This window comes from Protopterus annectens, chromosome 1.part1 (genome assembly GCF_019279795.1).
Source record: "Protopterus annectens isolate FY-2018-M chromosome 1.part1, PAN1.0, whole genome shotgun sequence".
In the NCBI taxonomy this organism is placed as follows: Eukaryota; Metazoa; Chordata; order Ceratodontiformes; family Protopteridae; genus Protopterus; species Protopterus annectens.
This window is the reverse complement of record NC_056726.1, coordinates 826,913,126-826,932,342: the sequence shown is the minus strand read 5'-3', so window position 1 is coordinate 826,932,342 and position 19,217 is coordinate 826,913,126. Positions and strand designations below refer to the sequence as shown.

Below are 19,217 nucleotides of genomic sequence, written 5' to 3'. Positions count from 1 at the left end.
CCAAATGAAATGTTATACTAGTGTATTTTGATAGGTGCAAGCTATAAATTCAGCAGCATTTTGGCAGTTTTTCACTAGTATCTAATTAATTAATTAAATTGAATTGGTTAATTGTTGATTATGTGGATGCTATAAAAGGAATGTATCTTGAGTTTTAAAAATTGTCTGAAGGCTGGAGTTCGCAGCCGAAAGCGCTCACCAATAAATTCTTATTCATTTTATTCTACCCGGTTGTCCGCTTGATTGCCTTTGCGCTTCTGGATTTATTTTTGTAGTTTGTGGTTCGTGTAATAGTTTAATAGCGGTTATAATAAGCATAAAGTGCTAGAGATGTGTGAGGATGTTAAGAGTTGTAGATCTACCAGAGCTAAGCCATTATTCTCAGAAGCTAGCCAAGAGGTACTAATAAATAAATAAATGTTCACAGGGTAAAGTTAGATGCATGTTAACATATAATCAGAATACTGCCAATGTTAAGAAAATCATTGAGAAATACTGGCACATCCTACATGATATACCAGAACTACAGATGGCAGCCGATGAAAGACCGTGCTTCAGTTATAAGAATAATCGAAGTTTGAAGGAGTTATGTTATAAAGAGCAGAAATATACATCAAGGAAGAGATGACCAATTAAGAATGGTACGTCTAAATGTGGCAGATATACTTTCTGTAATTTCATCTGGAGCATTTCTCCCCGGGCCTCCGCTGAAAACAGGCTCTGTGGAACCTAGTCGGACTTTCCCGGTCAACAAATGATAAATAAATAAAAAATAAAAATAAATCATTTCTTGTGACAAATATTTTACTAATCCAGTTTCTAACAAGATTTTCAGTCTCACTACATATGGTAATTGTGAAACTAGAAATGTCTATCTGGCTAAATGTATTGCATGTAAAGCATATTATGTGGGTAAAACAAACCAGAGGTTAAAAGATTGTATCTGTAACCACCTATCTGAAATTAAGAGAAATAGTTACAAATGCACTATATAAACAGATTAGAGACAGTGGTTCTAGACATAGTTTTAAATTTTCAATTTTAAGAGTAGTTGATAATATATGTGGGGGTAATATAAATAATTACACTGAGAAGGAAGAATTTAATTGGATTTTATGTTTGGAGCACATATTTCACCTGGTTTGAATGGCATGTATCTTTAAAGCCTTTATTGAAAGATGTACACAAATGACCCTGATTGTCATCATGTGACCCACTTTGATGTTATATAAATGGTAGATGGTATCTTTTGTTTGATATGCCTGAAGAAGCCTTGTGTTAGGGAAAAGTTTTTACTAGCAGTTTTAAAAGTTGCATGAGTCTAATAAACAACTTCATTATTAGCTGCTCGTGGTTCCAGTGACTTGTGTTTTATTTGTTTGTTCTTATTTTTGTAGTCACTGGATTTACTTATATACTGGCTGTATTTTTCTGCCTTTGTGAATGGTACACTCCAGCTTCCAACAACTGCAACTATGACAATCTACTTTAAATACTTCTAGGCACTTGTTCCATGAAGATGTGCAACAGGTAATTAAGCAAGCAAGAAATCCTGCAACTGGAAAATAGTATGTTTGCAAGAGGAAGAGGTTTTATAGGAGATGCCTAGCCAATAATAGTGATCCCAAAAGGGTTTTGACCCCTCTTGTTTTGAAATATTTGCGTGAGCTACTTAGAGGTGGTTTGTCACATGCTTCTATCAAAGTGCATCTTGAGGCCATCTCAAACTGTCTACTGATGGGTCTCCCTCTTTATTCTCTCTCTCTCTCTTTTTGTGGTCAAATAGTTTAAGAAAGGAGTGTTGCATGTAACAACCCCTCAAAAGTAAATTAATTCTCCCTGCAATCTCGGCTTTGTTTGTGAAGAATTGATCTTTCAACCTGCCTCTTGGGCTCATTTGCAGTTCATTACTTGGAAGACTGTTTTACTCATTGCTTTGACATCTACAAGGTGAGTGTCTTTGCTGCAAGCTGTCATGGTAGGCCAATTGTATCTGATTTTTCACAAGGGCAGGGTTGTGTTGCTCACTAATCCATCATTCATGTCTAAAGTTGTTTCTTGGTTTACCTTGAATCAAACTATCAATCTCCTGGTTTTTATCTGGATCCAAAAAACAAGGGAGAAAAGATTCTACATTGGTTGCACACAGGAAGCTCAGTCAATACCTTGGCAAAACAGTGCTCTTTGGGAATGTTGAACAGCTGTTTGTCTTCTATATGGGAGCTAAGAAAGGTCATCCTGTTTGCAAGCAAGTTATTGCACGATGGTTGCCCTCTACTGTTGTTTTTTGTTTACTCCCACCATGGTAAAATCTCTTCCAGGCAAGGTTAAGGCTCACTTAACTAGGGCCTTACCCTGTTCAATGGCATCTTTGAAAAGGGTGGACTCTAGTAGCAGCAACCTGGTCCTCTGTTCATACCCTCACAAAGCACTACAAACTGGATTCTTTTTTCATGGTTCAGTGGGGGGTTTTGCTAGGACCATTTTCCAGGGACGCCTGAATCCTTTTCCTTATACCTCCCAGGTGTAGGGTAGGCTTTGAGAATCTGCCCAAAATGCCACTGAAGCAGTAGGAATGATGAACACAGTACAGTTAGTCCTCCTTAACCTGTAACAGTAGATGCTTGAATTCTTCACTGATTCAGTGCAGCACCCATCCACCATTCTCCCAGATTATGCAAAGCTGATGTGGGTTTCACCCTCTTTGATTTGGTTGTTGTTGGCTTTAGTTTTTATTTGGTATTGTGATTGTCTACAGATTTACCCTTGCTAGATCATTATGGCTTTAGCTACTTTCCTTTCCTTCTTTGTGAAAGCAAAAAAGCCTAAACACTCACTCCCTTTGACAGATGAAGGTTTCTCCTCTCACAATATGTTCATCTAATCAGCTGTCCTAGGAAGAGAGGAATGGGAGTCCAAGCTTTTTAAAGTTGGCCAGTACTGGGTAGCTTGGCAGATAACCCAAAATTCCAATGAGGCAGCAAGGAATTTGAACATCTACTGTTATTGGTAAGTAGGGCTTACACAACTGTAGTATAATCCTTAAGCATAGTATCATACTTTGAAATAATCATTATTTGGCACAGTTTTAAGTACTTATTTCAGCATTTCTTAGGCTTACTCTGAAAATTTGCTTGGCTCACCTCAGGGAGACTGGCCTCATTTGAGACATATAGCTCTAAAGTGATGTTAGACAACTGTAAGTGGTCTGTGCGCCAAATATAAATACCTTTCTACCAGTAGATTGTGACTAATGTCCTAGAATCTCCATGGTGAATGAGGCTGTTTTTTTTTTTACTTGTCTCACTGTGTAGGTAATTTGCCTCTGCTGGATTTTTGTGATCTTTGTTACACTTCCAAGTTTCAGCCATTAAGCTTTGTTATTTTTACCTTTAACAGTTTTGAAATTAAATGTATAACTTTTTGTGAAACTTTATGGCTGCCTGGTGTTAGGAATTCAAAGGTACCTGTGTCCTCCCTTCATTTCTGTGGGAGTGATAAATTCATATCATGTATAGCAGTTTATTAATAAGGGACTGTATGTCAAATGTTTAATATGTAAAAACACTTTTCATCATGGTTGAAACTGCCATTCTGTCTGTTCAACTTTGTTTCTGCTGTGCAAGTATCTTCAAATGTTGTTTTGCAGGATTAAAAGGAAACTGACAGGTGAAAATAAAACATTTGGTGCTTTGACTTTACACAGGTGTCAGAAAAGTATAAGAACCACGAAAAGGGCCAGCTGCCTCCTCACATTTTTGCTGTAGCAGATCGAGCATATCAGTCTATGCAGGGTCGTTTGGCTACTGGGCCCAGAAACCAGTGTATTGTGATCAGGTATGAATGGAGCTCATTGCTCAATATTTTTCAGAAAATTTGGATCTGATTTGCTGCTCTTATGATACATGATACCTTGCTTTTATAAAGTTTCTTAGCTTGGCAAATGTTGCTTTACAAAGCATTTTATTTCACTGTACCATGCAGTTTACGGATGAGTTATTTCTAAAATAACAAAATACTGCTATAAGGCAGAAGGCTGTAAGATAATCTGTGGTGATTGTAGCTTCGCTTGTTTGTTGTACCTAATATAGTGAACTCGAAGGGGGGGGGGGGCAGTTTAAAAAATTTACGAATATAGATGATAAAATGCCAACAAATAGTTGTATCAGGTGTCATCATAAAAACAGACTTGCTGTGTAAGGAGCTGCCTTGTATTGCTGAGTGAATAAAGTAGCAACTTTTAAGTGATAACTAATCTTTTCTAAAGAGGGTTCATAAACTGTTTTTATTGAATGGTGCAAAAATCAAATTAATCTTTCTAATGTGCACCGTGTACTTTCTTGCACTTTTTATGGTTGTACTTTGTAGTGGACACTTGCATCAGTATAATGGAGGAACTTCTGGTCACCTAATTAGTCCTCTGATCCAGACATTTTTCTAAGCAGCTAAAAATATTGAGAAGCTTGTCTCACCATACTGTGTGCGCCCCCTGTTATTATTTGTTCATAATGTATAAAAGCAGTGTTTCACAGTGATGTGAATGAAGTGATCTTTTTACCAAACATTTATTGCTTTGCCTACGGTTACTTTTCACAAATAGTTTCTTTAGGTATTTTGTTCTAATGTGCAGTTAGTAAAAAAAAAAAAAAAAAAAAATTTTCACTAAAAAAATATATATTAGTTTTGTTCAATGAAGTATAGCAATGTTATCATTAATGAATATTTTTCTATAAGAGATGGGGAGCATTTTAAAACTGTTATCTGCAATGTGTTTGGTCTTTGAACTATGCATAATGCCAGTAATTATCAGCTCCTTTCTTCATTCACCAGCTGTACTCGACCTGCCTTAGCCTCCCCTAGTATCAACCTGACCCATGTCAGAGGCCATTGAAGAAAATAAGGATACTGGTGTAGTGTCATACAATTGCCAAGGAGTATGCCGTAACACCCACCGGTCTGTAGTAGACTTGCAGTCTGTGCAGTGGCTGCCTTTAGAAAGTGTCCAGTTGCATCTGCTTGTATGCAAACTCCTAACCAAGTGGTAAAGTGCTTGCAGTGCAGAGCTCGCCCAGCTCTTGCTGCTGCCTCTGCTGCAGTGAGCCTAGGCAGCTTCCCTCCCTCCGAATGGATAAACTGCCATCAGCCACTCATTCCCCTTCTCTTCTGCCTAGTCCTCCATTGCCTGTTCCATTAGATTCTGGTGCGCAGTCAGGGCTTTTAACCTACTTCACCATAGCGCCTAGAATGCCAGAAATTCTAAGGATTGTGCTAGCTTAAGAATTAAAATAGTGTTGTGAAAAATGCTACAATGGAGTTCTTCAAATGTATGTAAAAGGCTAAAACAATGAAGGAAGAATGGAAGCAGTGATATAACTGGATAAAAGTTCCCTCTGTCTTTTAAGGGGAATTGCACACCTTGCAAAAAGGGTGGTTAAGCAGCATTGGTGACTTCAAGGGGAGAAAGACTGTCATCATCAGAAGTCGTGGAATAAACCCCGACTGTCACTGCTGGAGTATCATCTTTAGAGGACAGGCTTGTTATTTTCTAAAAGGAAGCAACTTTTGATAGTCATAGCAGTATTTCATTGAATTTCAGCATATTTAAAATTGGTTACAGATCTGTTCCCTCTTTGCCTTCACCAGTCAGTAAACCAGTTCTACCAACAGCACAATTTCAGGCAGCAGTTCTGGTCTGCTTGCTAGTTTGTCAAACATTAATTAATTTTAGGAGACAAGAATGGCCAAATAACACTATTGTCAGTTCATTACAGGCCTTTAGCCCGATGTCTGTCTTAGCATAGAGACTCCCAAGATGGTGACCAACTGAAAAGCATACTAACTAGAGCTGAGCTTTCCTAGTGTGAAAACCGAGAAGGCCTTAAAAAAGCAAGTGAAGTTGTAATTTTGGAAGAAAGTCAGTTATTGGCTGGGTGATATTCTATTTGAATGCCAGAAAAGAAATGTGTTTGGGAAAATAAAAAGTCAACCAGCAAAATGGAAGAAAAGATTCTAGATGAGAAGAATCTAGAGCCGGATCAGCAGGGAGCAGATCTATTTGTTGCACCAGTGCTGGAGATGGCTTACATGAAACTAGAAGAAAAAAATAGACCAGATATACTCAGAGGTATTTAAATAAGTAGGGGTTTGGGAACAGTATACAAGAACAAATGAACAAAAAGTTTAAAGATATGAAGAGAAAACTTGGGGTAGTTTGCAGTACCAGAGAAGTTAGAGGGAGTATAGTGTATTAACTTTATGAAGGCAAGATAAGTAGCTGGACTGGTGTTCCACAGGAGGATTTGTTAATTGAAAAGGGCACATCACATTTGTGGTCCTACCTTAGCCTCCGGATACATCAAGGCAAGACCTTTATTGGTTAAAATGCAGTCATGCCATCAGAAGGAGATACTTCTGTCAAAACTACAGCAAAAAAGAATGACATTGAATATTGGTGATGCCAGAATATTTGTGAAAAATTGACTACTTGCTTTATACTTGACAAAAGAGGAGTTATGTTTATTCCATTCATTAAGAGTTGTGATTGAGTGCCTAGAGAGGAGTTGTGGTATTATATGAGGAAGTCGGGAGAGACAGAGAAGTTTGTAAGAGTGGTACATGGGAACAGGTTGAGGAGTCTCTGGAGATGTGCTCTAGAGAGGAGAGGAATGAAGGTCAGCAAGACTAAGACAGAATATGTGTGTGTGAATGAGAGGGAGGACATTATGGTGAGGATGCAGGGAGTAAAGCTGGTGAAGGTGGATGAGTTTAAATACTTGGGATCAGCAGTTCAGAGTAATGGTAAGTGTGGAAGAGAAGTGAAGAAGTGAGTGCAGGCAGGGTGGAGTGGATGGAGAAGAGTGTCAGGAGTGATTTATGACAGACTGGTACCAGTAAGAGTGAAATGGACAGTCTGCAAGATGGTATTAAGTTATATGGGTTGGAGACGGTGGCACTGATGAAAAGACAGGAGTCAGAGTTGGAGGTGGCAGAGTTAAAGATGTTAACATTTGCATTGGGTGTGAGAAGGATGGACAGGATTAGAAATTAGTATATTAGAGGATCAGCTCAGGTTGGACGGTTTGGAGACAAAGCCAGAGAGGCAAGATTTGGACATGTGCTGAGGAAGGATGCTGGGTATATATGGGAAAGGACGCTAAGGATGGAGCTGCAGGTAACTGGAAAAGAGGAAGGTGTAAGATGAGGTTTATGGATGTGGTGAGAGTGGACATATGCAGTTGGTTGGTGTGACAAAGCAAGATGCAGAAGACTGGAAGAAATGGAAACAGATGCTCCGCTGTGGTGACCCCTAACAGGAGTAACTGAAAGAAGAAGAAGAAGAAGAGATGTGATCTTAGATTTAGATTTAAACTGCTGTATCCAGAAGTCTTCAGAATATTTTTCTGGGTGGGTCAAAAATGTACATGGAAGCAGATCTAGCTTTGGAGGAGACGGAAAAAGTTTGTTAGAAGAACTCCAGTGAGCAAGATGAAGAGGACTCTATTTCTGGACCCTGCACAAGTATTAGTGTTCCAAAAGTGACTGTGTCAGTGAAACTGTTTTTGCTGTTTCAAAGGAAAATGCTTGAGTGACAGAGAGAAGCCCAGGAAAAGATCAGAAGAATTGGGGGAAGCTTGGATTTGAACCAGATGCTGGTACTTCGAGGAGGCAAATATGAAGACTGATAGGTAAACAAGCTTCTTGAACATTGGAATAAATGGAAACTATTAGTCTCACTGTGAGTTGTTGAAACTAGTAAGAAAGCTGAAAAAACAGGAGTCTTGTTTTGTGCCAGCCAAGAGAAGCTGGTATAGTGAGAGTGTGAGGATCATACAGAAGACTAATAAAGTGACCTTGATAAATGGTGAGGGGACTTCTTAGTTTTAACCGTACTGCTTGCTGTTTATTTTAAAATGTGCAGCGAGCTAAAGCATTTGAATTTCATTTTGTCATGTTTCTCATGAAGGAATCAAATGGAGAGGAAAACTACATGTAAGTAATAACTTTATGTATTTTGTGTTAAATATTTTAATGTTGTAAAATACAATGTTTCTAAATGCAAAGGGTAAAAGCATAAGCACAGAAATGCAGTGTGTATGGAAAATAACTTTTTGATTGGTAGCTGATTTCATTGTTAACAAGAAGACATTAAAAATGCAGTAGCTTATCACTTGCTTTACAGCATGACAAAGAAAACCTGGAATTAGAAGGATAAGGTTACACAGTGTTGAGATCTGTAGGTAATGGGGTTGGGATAGTTGCTAGTATAAGCATAACAGTTCATACTAGATTTTTCTTGGTTATACAATGTATAGTACAAGAACTGACAAAAGAATGTAGATTTACAGAATTTTTTTATTTTCTGTAAGTTAAGCATTTTAGATGATGAAAGCAAAGTGATGATTGCAAGATTAGTTGGAATTTTCCATAAATAAATGCCATAACAGGTTCATAGGATGTTATTAGGCTGTTGACCCAAGGGTCTTTACAAACCTAGCCATTAAATCCCAGTGTTATACTAGGAGATATCGTCTGTGCCCAAGATTTTTCTAGCAAGGACTGCCCATGTCCAGGAGAGAACCAAGGGCAATCCCTTGCAGAAATGTACAGTGTTCCATCCAGTCATCCATGTTGCACTTAAACAGGGTCATGGAGGTGCTCTGCTTGACATGGATTGGAAGCCTATTCCAGAGGAGTGGCAGCCTCTGAGAGATGCATCTTTCTATCCAGCAGGTCCTATTTATTTTGCAGGCTAGATTCAGGTCTCTGAAATGGGTGACTGTAGTCCCATTTGACTTAAGGATATATAGCATTTTCTTAATATTTGGGTCAGAGGTAGCCTGGTAAGCCTGGCATAAGTTTCCTCTAAGTAGTCTTTATGCTACTGAGCACAGTGACAGTGACTTCAGTCTGTCCGTATAAGACATGTATTGGCGACCCTGAATTTCTTAGAAATCTCTAGTCAAGTTGTTGGAGGTGGCTGGTACTGTACATACCAAAGGGAGCAATTATATTCAATAGGCCTGATGAGGGACGAGTACAGGGGAATTTTAACTCTCTTGCTCTTGAGGTGTTGCCTTTGCTAATCAGGTGAGTGACATAGAATGCCTTCCTCACCACAGTAGACACATGGTGGTTGAAGCTGAGGTCACAGTCAACTTGTGTTCCCAAGTCTCTCACTACAGAATTGGTACTTAGGGTATTATTGTTTATTTTATAATCAACAGGGACATTGTATTTATCGAAGGGAATGATGATGCATTTTTTAGTATTTAGTTTAAGACCATAGCTTTGGCACCAAACATTGGTCTGTGTAAGCCCCTTTTGAAGAACACTGACATCGCTAGGGGATTTAGTGATGGCATCTAATTTGCAGTCATCTGTAAACTTGGTTAGCCACAGCCCATCCGTTTTGGCCTAGACGTCTGAGAAGCATATGCCAAACAAGAGGGAGCCCAGCACTGACCCTTGTCAGACCCCAGTGATGACACGTCTATTGCTAGAGGTGAAGTCTCATATTTTGAGTGTTGTCAATCTGTGAACCAGTTTGCAACCCACCTGACAACATATGAGTTGATATTCAACTGAGTTAGTTTTTCAGTGATGCCTGATTATGGGATTGTGTTGAAGGCCTTGGCCAAGTCAAGATAGGCTGTGTGCACAGCTTTGTCTTCGTCTATGGCTGTGTTGACATTCTTGAAGAATTCCATCAGGTTTAGCAGGCATGACCTATTCTTGATGAAACCGAACTGGGACGGATCTAGAGTTTGGAGGTCGCCTTTATTTTTGTTTGAGATCCATGATGATTTGTTCCATTGCCTTACAGTTGAAGCTGGCTACACTTATGGGTCTATAGTTACCTGGGTCTGTTGCTGAGTCACCCTTGTGGAGGGGGATAACAGATGCTGTTTTCCATTCAGTGGAGACAAAGCCAGTACTCAGGCTGTGGTTGAATAGGGTGCCTAGTGGAGTAGCTAGTTCTTGTTTAAGAACATTAAGCCTGGAATGCCATCTGGTCCCTTGGAGGCTGTGTTCTTAGTCTTGGAGAGATCATTGATGACTTGCTCTTTGGGGATGCAGGGAGGAGGTGATGTTAAAGACATGGTTTGTGGTATGCTTGGGGGGATAGGGGGTGAAGTTTTCGCCAAACTTGTCTGCTAGTAGTTTTGCAGTTTTCACAGGGTCAGTGTGTGCGATACCATCCACAAATAGATCAGCACACATTTGAGTCTTACCTTTCAGGCTGTGGACATAGCTGAAGAAAGCCTTATGGTTATCCTTGGCTATGGTTGCTAAATTTTTCTTATTGTTTCTCATTAAGGATTTTACGAGTTGTCTTATTTGCTTGTTTAAACCGAGGAGGGTGCTCTTCCAGTTCTAGGTTCTTACTTTTGTATTTTTAGACAGCAGCTTCTTTCGCTTATTGTATAATTTATTAATGCTAGGCATCCACTAGGATGGTTTGTTTACTTCTTGAGGAGCTTGCTTTAATCCTATCAGGCAAGGGTCTTTGTTCAGCTGATGAATTTTAAAAACCATGAACGGCTAAATACAGAATGATAAATATCGAACATTGCAAATAGCGAACAAGAACTTACAGGAAAATCCATTGAATGGTCATAGTCTGCAAACATCAAGAACACAACCAACTGAGGTTGGGGGCTTTGCCCCCCCCCACCTTCCATTGTGGGGGACTGTGCCCTCCACACACCCCCAACTGTATATACAAACTCCAAGATCATGTTACAGTGGGGAATAAGGCAAATTTAATAGATTTCCCTTTACTTACCTTATGTGTCACATTTCTTCCTGGTTGTTGGCCAGCTATGGCCATTCATTGGATTTGTTTTCGCTGAAGTTGTTCATTAATTTTCCTGTTCGATGTTTACCATTGGGTATTTAGCCGTTCATGGTTTTTGAAATTTGGTAGCTGAACATAGACCCATCAGGCACAACTGTGTCTATACATTTGTGTAGATGTTTATACAAGGTGTCAATGTATACCTTAGTATAACTGTCAATGCCATCTTGGGAACTGGAGCTTGGAAGTTGATTTTGCCATCCATTAGGGAGGGTATAGTTAGCTTTGGTGAAGTTTTTTAGCCTGACTTCTCCTTTGGGGAGTTCTGGTGCTATTGCTACTTCAAAAATGACGGATTTATTTCTGATTTATGGTCAGATTTAACCAGTGCAGATCCTACACTTGAGGTGTTGCATCGGTCACTCATATTGGTGAGGACCATTTAGAACTTTAGAGCCTCTTGTATAGTGCTGCACTATTTGTTCCAGGGCATTTGATTTAATAAAATCCAGGAACTTTTATGCAAGTGACTTTGGGCTTATATAAGTCAATTAATGGAGGGATAGTCAAAATCATTCATGACTAGGGTGCTGGGTTGCCCTTTAATTGTCCCAAGTAGATCCAAATGAGCTGTATGGCCTACTTGGTTCACAGAAGAGGACCTGTAACTGGCAGTGACATGAATTTAAACTCCTAGCATTTAACAGCATGACCCTTGGTGTATTTGTGTTTGATACTTTCACTTCGGAAATTTTGTTTTTGTGACCTTGGCTAAAAAGGCATTGTGGGGGAGGCAAGCACTTTAGGCAGCAGTTGAAAGCCTTGAGGTACCAAGTGAAGTCCATCTTTGGCAAAGCACAGTGGTCTATCCACCATGTCATCCAAGGCTGACAGGAACTGGATCCTTTTAGAATGACACTAAAAACTTAGCCAGTTATTGAAGTCCTCCTAGGTGAGGGTAAAGTGCTGCTCAAAGCTAGGGATATACCTGCCTGGGGTACACATTCATAGAGCTCAATCATGTCTCCCATCATATAGTCCAGAGGTGTATGTCATAAGTCATTCACACCAACCTGAACTATGACTGAGTCATAATGGTACTTGTTGAGAGACCTGAGTGCATGTGTGATCTGATGAATCCTTGCACCAGACAGACAGCTGACTTCTCTTTGTTTAACCTGGTGAGTGGGGCCTCTGTATGTCTCACTTCAGAGTCACCTGTAATTAAAACGTTTTGGAATAGATGTGCATTGCCTTAAGGGCTTATTTGGTGAGGTACTGGTGCTAGTGTTTTTATGTGTATTGGGTGCTTAGGGTGTAGTGATAGGTGTAGCATGTTTGTGTTTTGGAAGTCTCTGATGTTTAGGTAGGTTTCTGGAAAGTACCTCTGCATATGACGATGTATGTGTTGGGTGCATATTATGAGTAGCAGTCACGGTGTGTGAGCTGGCAACCTGTTTAGTGTTGCTGTTCTGGGCATGAGAGAGCAGTGATTCCAGATTCTTAGTGTAAGAGCATCTCTCGCAAATTGTACTTGAATGATTTAGGAGTAAAGGGTTGTCAGTGTCCATAAGGCAGTTTATGCACTGCCTCAAAAAATCCCATGTCAACCAAGCCAACAGGAGAAATGGAGGGAAACTGGCAGTCCATAATGCAAAGTTTGAACCAGGTATCTCCACAGATGAGGAGAAAATTATGGGGTATCTGGTAGGGGGCTATTTAGGGGGAGTTACCTATGGGGTGTACAGCAGGAGGTCTGTAAAAAAAGGGGATCTATATGTCTGATGTTGATAGGTAAGAGGTAAAATCGCTGCTGGGTGGTTCACTAAACAGCTGAAAGCTGTTTAAGAACTGCTGTGCTAGATAGCAGCCACTTCTAAGGGAAAATACATCTATTGTCTCTTTTGCGTCTCTAACTGCCAAGAGTTACCCACTCTGTGTGGCAGTGTGCGCAAACAAGAGCAAAGCATCTAATACAACGAAGCACTCCTGCCACAAGGGTGCAGGGGGTTCTCCAAAAGATGATGTCCTGATTTTTAGTGCTCAGTCCTCAAACAGAACTGGATTCAACCAGTCTGTGTGTGATCTATACTATGGCCAACAAAAGGGCAACAACAGAATAAAAGCAGAATACTTTTTTCCCTTAAATTTAATAGGGAACAGAATAAAAAGCAACACAATTTTTTCCTAAATTAAATATAACAGAACAGTTATTTTCTTAAATAAGTAAAAGCAAAGTCAGGTGCAACAAATTCAGTAGTAAAATTAAAACTTAGCATTCGTAGTTCTACCAAATGGTTTGGTAAGATCAGATTAGCAGAGGCTGATTGCCTAACTCTCTTGGGCCTTTCTGTGTTAACTCTCTGGAGCCTTTGTGTGCTATGTAAGGCTTGTTTGAGTGGAACTGATGCACACAAGATAAGGAAGACGTCATTTAAGATGTTTAGTCTGTAACCTCTTCAGTGAATATGATAGAGGAACATCAGCTTAGTTATAGAAGGACAGTAACACGTGTTTTTAAATACTTGTTTCAAAAAAGAGAAAAATACTGGGAAAGAAATGGTGTTGAAACTGAATATTTATCTTCAAAGCCGCTTTAACTTTAGAATTTGCTGAGCATAAAGTCACAAAACTGTCTTTTTTCATAAGGCTAGTCAGTGAATTTTCTTGGAGATAGTTTTTGGAGTGATAAGTTAACTGAATATATGCAGATTGCATTTCTGCACTTGAGAGGGGGGAACAACTTACAGTTAAAAGATAAATAATGTGTTTATGTGGAAGCCATGGTAAAATGTGTGAGTATTCCTATGTTTAGGGTATATACAAGTACAAGCGCAAGTAGCTGTATGGTCAAGCTGAGGCTGTGGGGATTTTGATTCAGTTTTATACAGTTTTTATTCTGTTTTTAAAGGGATTTGGGAAATGGTGTAATGAACTGAACTGTTCATGACAGTAGCTCAGACAACTTTGTGAAATTGTAACTGTAAATGTCACTCCGGCAAAGTGTATGCATAAACTGTTGGAGTAATATAAGAATAATATGTTTTGACATATATATATATATATATATATATATATAAAAAATGTATGTGTAAATTTTAGAAAGATATATAATTATATATATATATATATATATATATATATATATATATATATATATATATATATATGTCTTTCTATCTGTATCTAATGACAGTCATCACAGTTTCAGACTTCATACCCTTCAGAATATTCATGCCAATGTGCGACCTGTTATTTTACTAACTTTTTGTCTTCAGGAGAGATGTCCCTTTTGGGGGCTTCTGTCACTCCTTCACTTGTGGCCTTGTTCAGATTTTATTTCTCTGAAGAGGTTGAGTGCCAGATGTCAGTAGTTCCTTTAGGGGGCTTCACCCCCTCCAAACAGAGAAGAGAGTCAAATAACTGAATCAAGTTTACATGGCTTTGGGTCTTAGCTCTCTTCAAATCAGAGAGCTAAGACCCAAACTTGGACCTCCTCCAGATCTTAAGTTCTCCTCGGTTTGATCAGGTGTGATCCGTTAAGCACTTCAGCTTAGTCAAGTGTAATCAGATCCAGGGTTTTTGAATTTGATTGGCTACAGTTTCTCCCTCAAACCCATTCCTCCGATCCTGGGCCTGGGGTTCGACAGCCCCTTGGACCTTAGGCTTAGGATCCAACAAATAACAATTGGCTTGCAGTGGGAGCCATTTCGGATCCAAGAGTTCTGGGGATCCAAAGGCCCCAACCTTGTAAGTTGTGGGAACTATATTTAATGTGGTCTCTGTTGCAGATTTTTGTTCCCTTCTGATCCTATGTTCTTAAAAAAAAAAAAAAAAGAGAGAGAGAGGGAAGAGAGAGTAAAACCTTTGGATCCTGACTTCTGCTTTGACCTGATCTCTTTTAACTAGTTATCTCTCCCTTTGATCCTAAGCCTAGGATCCGACATGCAAGACTCTGGCACTTCTCGGATACCAACCCCCTCCGAATTCGAGCCATTTTTACACTGCAGTTTTTTTTAACAAGACTTCTTCAGATTCTAAGTGTTGGGCATTTCTCAAACCCAGTCCCCCACTTTGGTTTTGAGATGTCGAGTCACTGCAGCTTACTTGGATCCATAGCACTCCTCTGGTCTGATGGCCTCACTGTTTGTTGTTTTTCTTCTGGACTGGAGGTCTTGTCAGTTCCTCCCTGTCAGGACTTGTACAGGTGCTCAACCAGTATGCTTTTTTTTTTGCTAGCCCAGGATACCGTTTCTATGTATGGAAACATTCTCTCCCTACAGATGGGATCAAGGGACTAGTTTTTGCCCTCCTGGCCATTCTGTCCAATTAATTGTTTCATTTGCTGGACTAAAATTGGCCCAAAGTTGTACTAAATGGCTATTACAGGCCCATTCCACTAGATCCATGGCGACAGTATATATACATACTCGGCTGCAACATAGTCATTGGGTCTTTCTTAGCATCCTTTCCTACTTGACAAACAGGGCCTCTCAGGAGGTGAAGTGGTGTGATGGCTTCTCAAAGTCAGACCCACATGGTATTCTTGCCTATTCCCACACACTGGTGACTCTGTGAATGCACCTGCTGTATCTGCTTGACCTTTTCAAGACACAAGCATTCCTGGATGTTAGATGTCAGAGCTTGGACCTCAGAAGCAGAGGTGCTCTGCAAAACCAGAACTTTAGAGAACTTTTCTGATGGTCCCCATCTGTGCCTCTGCAGTGCTGACTCCCCATCTATGGAAGCAGGCGGGGCTGTTTTTCATGGCACCTAGTCTCCAGGACCAGCTTACCAGACAATGCCTGGCTACTAAGCATAATATCCAGTGGTTATTACCTTCTCCTTTTCCCCCTTTTGGATCTAAACTATTGACTGGTAGAGAATTCAAAGTTCCGGATGGTCATGGTTCAGTCCATCCAGCTGTTCTGTGCAAGGATGATGGGATGTGCTCTGTACCTTTTCTGGACAAATACTGTTGCATCAAATTAAACAGGTGCTTCAAGACATCTGCGCTTCCAGCTGGGAGTCCATCAATACCAGTTCAAAGCCCTGTCCTTCAGACTCCCACAGTTCCCAGGATAATTTTCCATATACATAGCAGTAGTGGTTGCTTACCCGTAGCTCAAAGCATTTCCGATGTTTTTCTGTTTTATGAACCTGTCCCTTACTGTTCCAACCAGGTATTCCATGCTGGGGATTGCCTGTTTCAAATCTCCATGTCCTTGGGCATTACTATAAACCTGACAAGATCGAATATATCCCCTGTACATGATTTGGGATTCGGAAGTTCTCAATTGAATACCATAAACCAGGTAGCATCTTTGATTATTCATAACATTATGTCAGTTAAAAATCAAGAGTGGGACTCGAGGTCACTTCAGTTTCACTCCAGCAAGATTAATTCTGCAAGCTTGTGCTGCTGTTCCTTTTCGGTCCGTATCTGCTTTGATAAAATCTATTTACAAACATAATTTTTTTGAGTGGATCCAGTCAAGCATCCCATTTCTAAGCAGTTTGATCTTCTACCCCTTGCCCCCCAAAGCCACAGTGACCACAGATGCCTCCCATCCAGAGTGGGAGAGTAGTTTAAGTAAAAGATGGCCCAAAGCATGTAGTCCTCCCTGAAGAATAGGTTGCATAGCAACACCCTACAGTTGAGAGCAGTCTTTCTTGAGTTACAAGTCCTTTTAGGATGTCCTCCCTCTGGGGTCCATTGCAATATACACTAACATGCCATTAACCAGAACTTATCCCTTGTGCAGAACGGCCATGAAGGTTTGGGAAATGGGTGAATTTCTCCAAACCATTTTTTGTAATTGTAACGCACTGTGGAAATTGAATTCTCGGGCAGACAGACTCAGTAGGTCTAGTCTGATTCTTCATGAGTGGTCCCTCATTCATTCAATTGTGAACCTGATTTTTAGTTGTTGGGGTCACCCTAGTTGCATCCTTTGCTTTCCCCCATAACTACAAACACAACAGATACTTCTGTCTAGTTCCCCCTACTGGGTGAATTCCTGAAGGAAGCTTGGTTTCACAATACAGTTATATTTGTCAGTTCCTGCACAGAATCAAGAGTTTTTCGTAGGAACCCTTTTGGCAACTACTACTCAGTTGCATCCTCACATATAAGAGTTAGGCATAAGATTTTCCCTTGATTTTATAGCTCTTCTACCTACTTCTTGTCATGAGTTCCATTTCTTAAAATCTGATGACAATTTGGCCTTTCCTTATCAGCCTTTATGTTTCCCATCAACATTCATCAATTTTTTGCAGACATTATACTTGTTCAGACTTCTCAAGGCATAAGGTTGGACAAACGGTAGTCCCTTTTTCTCCCTTCAACCACAGTTTTTCTTTCCGATGCTCCCTACTGGGTAGGGCACATTCGAAGTAGAAAATGTTCAATCCTTATGTTCCCCCCAGGGAAACTAAAGGCCTTGTCTCTCCAGAGATGACAGCAGTTTTAACACTACAAATAATTTAATTTTGTAGAAATTTCTATTCCATCCTACCCACAGTGAGACCATTGATTCATATAGCCGCCTGGTCTGATCTTTTTCATGCCTGTCACCATCTACCATTGATCTAGAAGTTTCTCCACAAGCCTTCAGGCTAAAAACTCCTTTAACATGCTTGGCATTAATTTTTTCAACCCCACCACATTGGTTCCCTTGTAAATAGCATCCAGGAATTATTTAGTTCAATTCAGATTCCCTATCCTGTCAGTCAGAAATCAAATAATTTAATTTCCATATGCTTTACTTAAAGACATGGCCAATGATAGTATATTGATCCAGCGTGTCTCCTATCTAACCATGAAAGACCCTTGGAACAGTGAACAATTTTGACATAATTATTCAAAAAAAAAAATAAAAGGCCTTTTTCAACTGAAATCTTGTATACCAGCCTACCTAGATTCTCTCTCATGTTCTAGTGTCTCTCTGGACCAGTCCTTTCCTAATACCTTATTGGCCACAGAGGCAGTCTCTTACCTACACATATTGTCAGGTATCTCTTCTGTGACCTTTTCCGTTGTGTACTGACTTCCTCCCGATTACTTGAGGTTGCATTTATTCCAGAGCACTTCCTGTCAAAGATACATCTAGTTCATTAGACTCATGCTTCTTGAGCTTCCTTTGGCAACATCTGTCCTAAGATTTCTTCCACAAACGCTTATACCTTTGTGAAGCTTTGCTATTTGAGCATTATCTCTGGAAGCAATCCTCCTTTCAGAACAACAGTGCTATGGCATCTGATGTCTCAAAATCCATGGCATCCTCTTACACCTTATGTACACAGTCTTTTTGATAGTATCTCTTTTACAGTCACTCACTCAAAATCAGACCATTGTAAGGCAGTTCTACTGGGCATTGTCCCCAGAAGTAGAGCTTCTTTTGGTTTGACAGTGCTCTGGCAACTCTTGAGAGGCCATCAAAGAAGGATATGTAGATGGGGAATCTACCCATCAGTAGGGAAGAATGAAGAGGGCAACATCATATTTAGGAGTTATGTACTTACCATAACTTGGTATATGTGTTGTCCATTTTCATTCTTCCTCACCTTCCCTCCCAGCTGTCCCCCAGCCTTATATTTTCTAGAAGAATATTGGATATTTTGGGAACTTTTTTGTGTTCCAAGGTTTCAGTCATAATTCTTCTTATCTGTCCTGTCTCTATATATTGGTAGGCATAGGCAGCAAACTCGATCTGAGGAGTTAGAAATAGTGTGGTGCATTATGGGAAGTGGGAGGAGCTGAAGATGAGGATCTAAACTCCGGAAAATGCAGTAGAGTTGGATCTGAGGATCAGATCCATAACCTTGAGTAAGAATGAAAATGGACAACACATATACCAAGTTATGGTAAGTACATAACTCCTAATTTTGTTGCACCTGTTTTCTGAACTGTTGGCAATGGGGGTGATCCCATGTGATACAAACTTTATCTTTCTCTATAATCCTTTGTGGTTCATGTTTCCAGTGTTTATCAATTACTTCTATACTGTAGTCTTTGCACAATCCCCAATGCAACAGTCTTGCCACATTATTGTGTCTTTCAGTGTATAAACTCTCAGCCATGATTATAATACACCTAGCAATAAGATGTGCAGCTTTTCTCAGTTTTTACAGATTCCTAATTTTTTTCTTCCACATGTTCAAACTATTGTGTACTTAGTTCACTGTCCTGGGCTGCCATTATTGGCATTTCATCTTTTAGTTTCAGTCCACCTCTCCTTAATTCCTGGGTGAGATCTTGGTCAACTTGATGTTCTAGGATAGACTTGGCCATTGTATGGCCCCTGCACTACTACTGGTCCTTTGGCTGTCCCTGACAGAGTCCTCATAGCCGGATCCACAAGAAGCTTAAACATTTATTTTAATAATTACAAAAAAAATTTTAATTTTTAATTTTTTT

General features: G+C 39.8%; 1 protein-coding gene across 2 annotated transcripts in view; it reads left to right on the top strand.

The window, feature by feature from the left end:
• Positions 1-19,217, top strand: part of LOC122807596 (myosin-IIIb-like) — a 2,420,886-nt gene that overhangs the window by 496,309 nt on the left and 1,905,360 nt on the right. For both annotated transcript variants that reach the window (XM_044078517.1, XM_044078510.1), the window contains exon 3: positions 3,707-3,837. In XM_044078517.1, the coding sequence (XP_043934452.1) occupies positions 3,707-3,837 (131 nt within the window). The remainder of the gene's footprint in view (positions 1-3,706; positions 3,838-19,217) is intronic.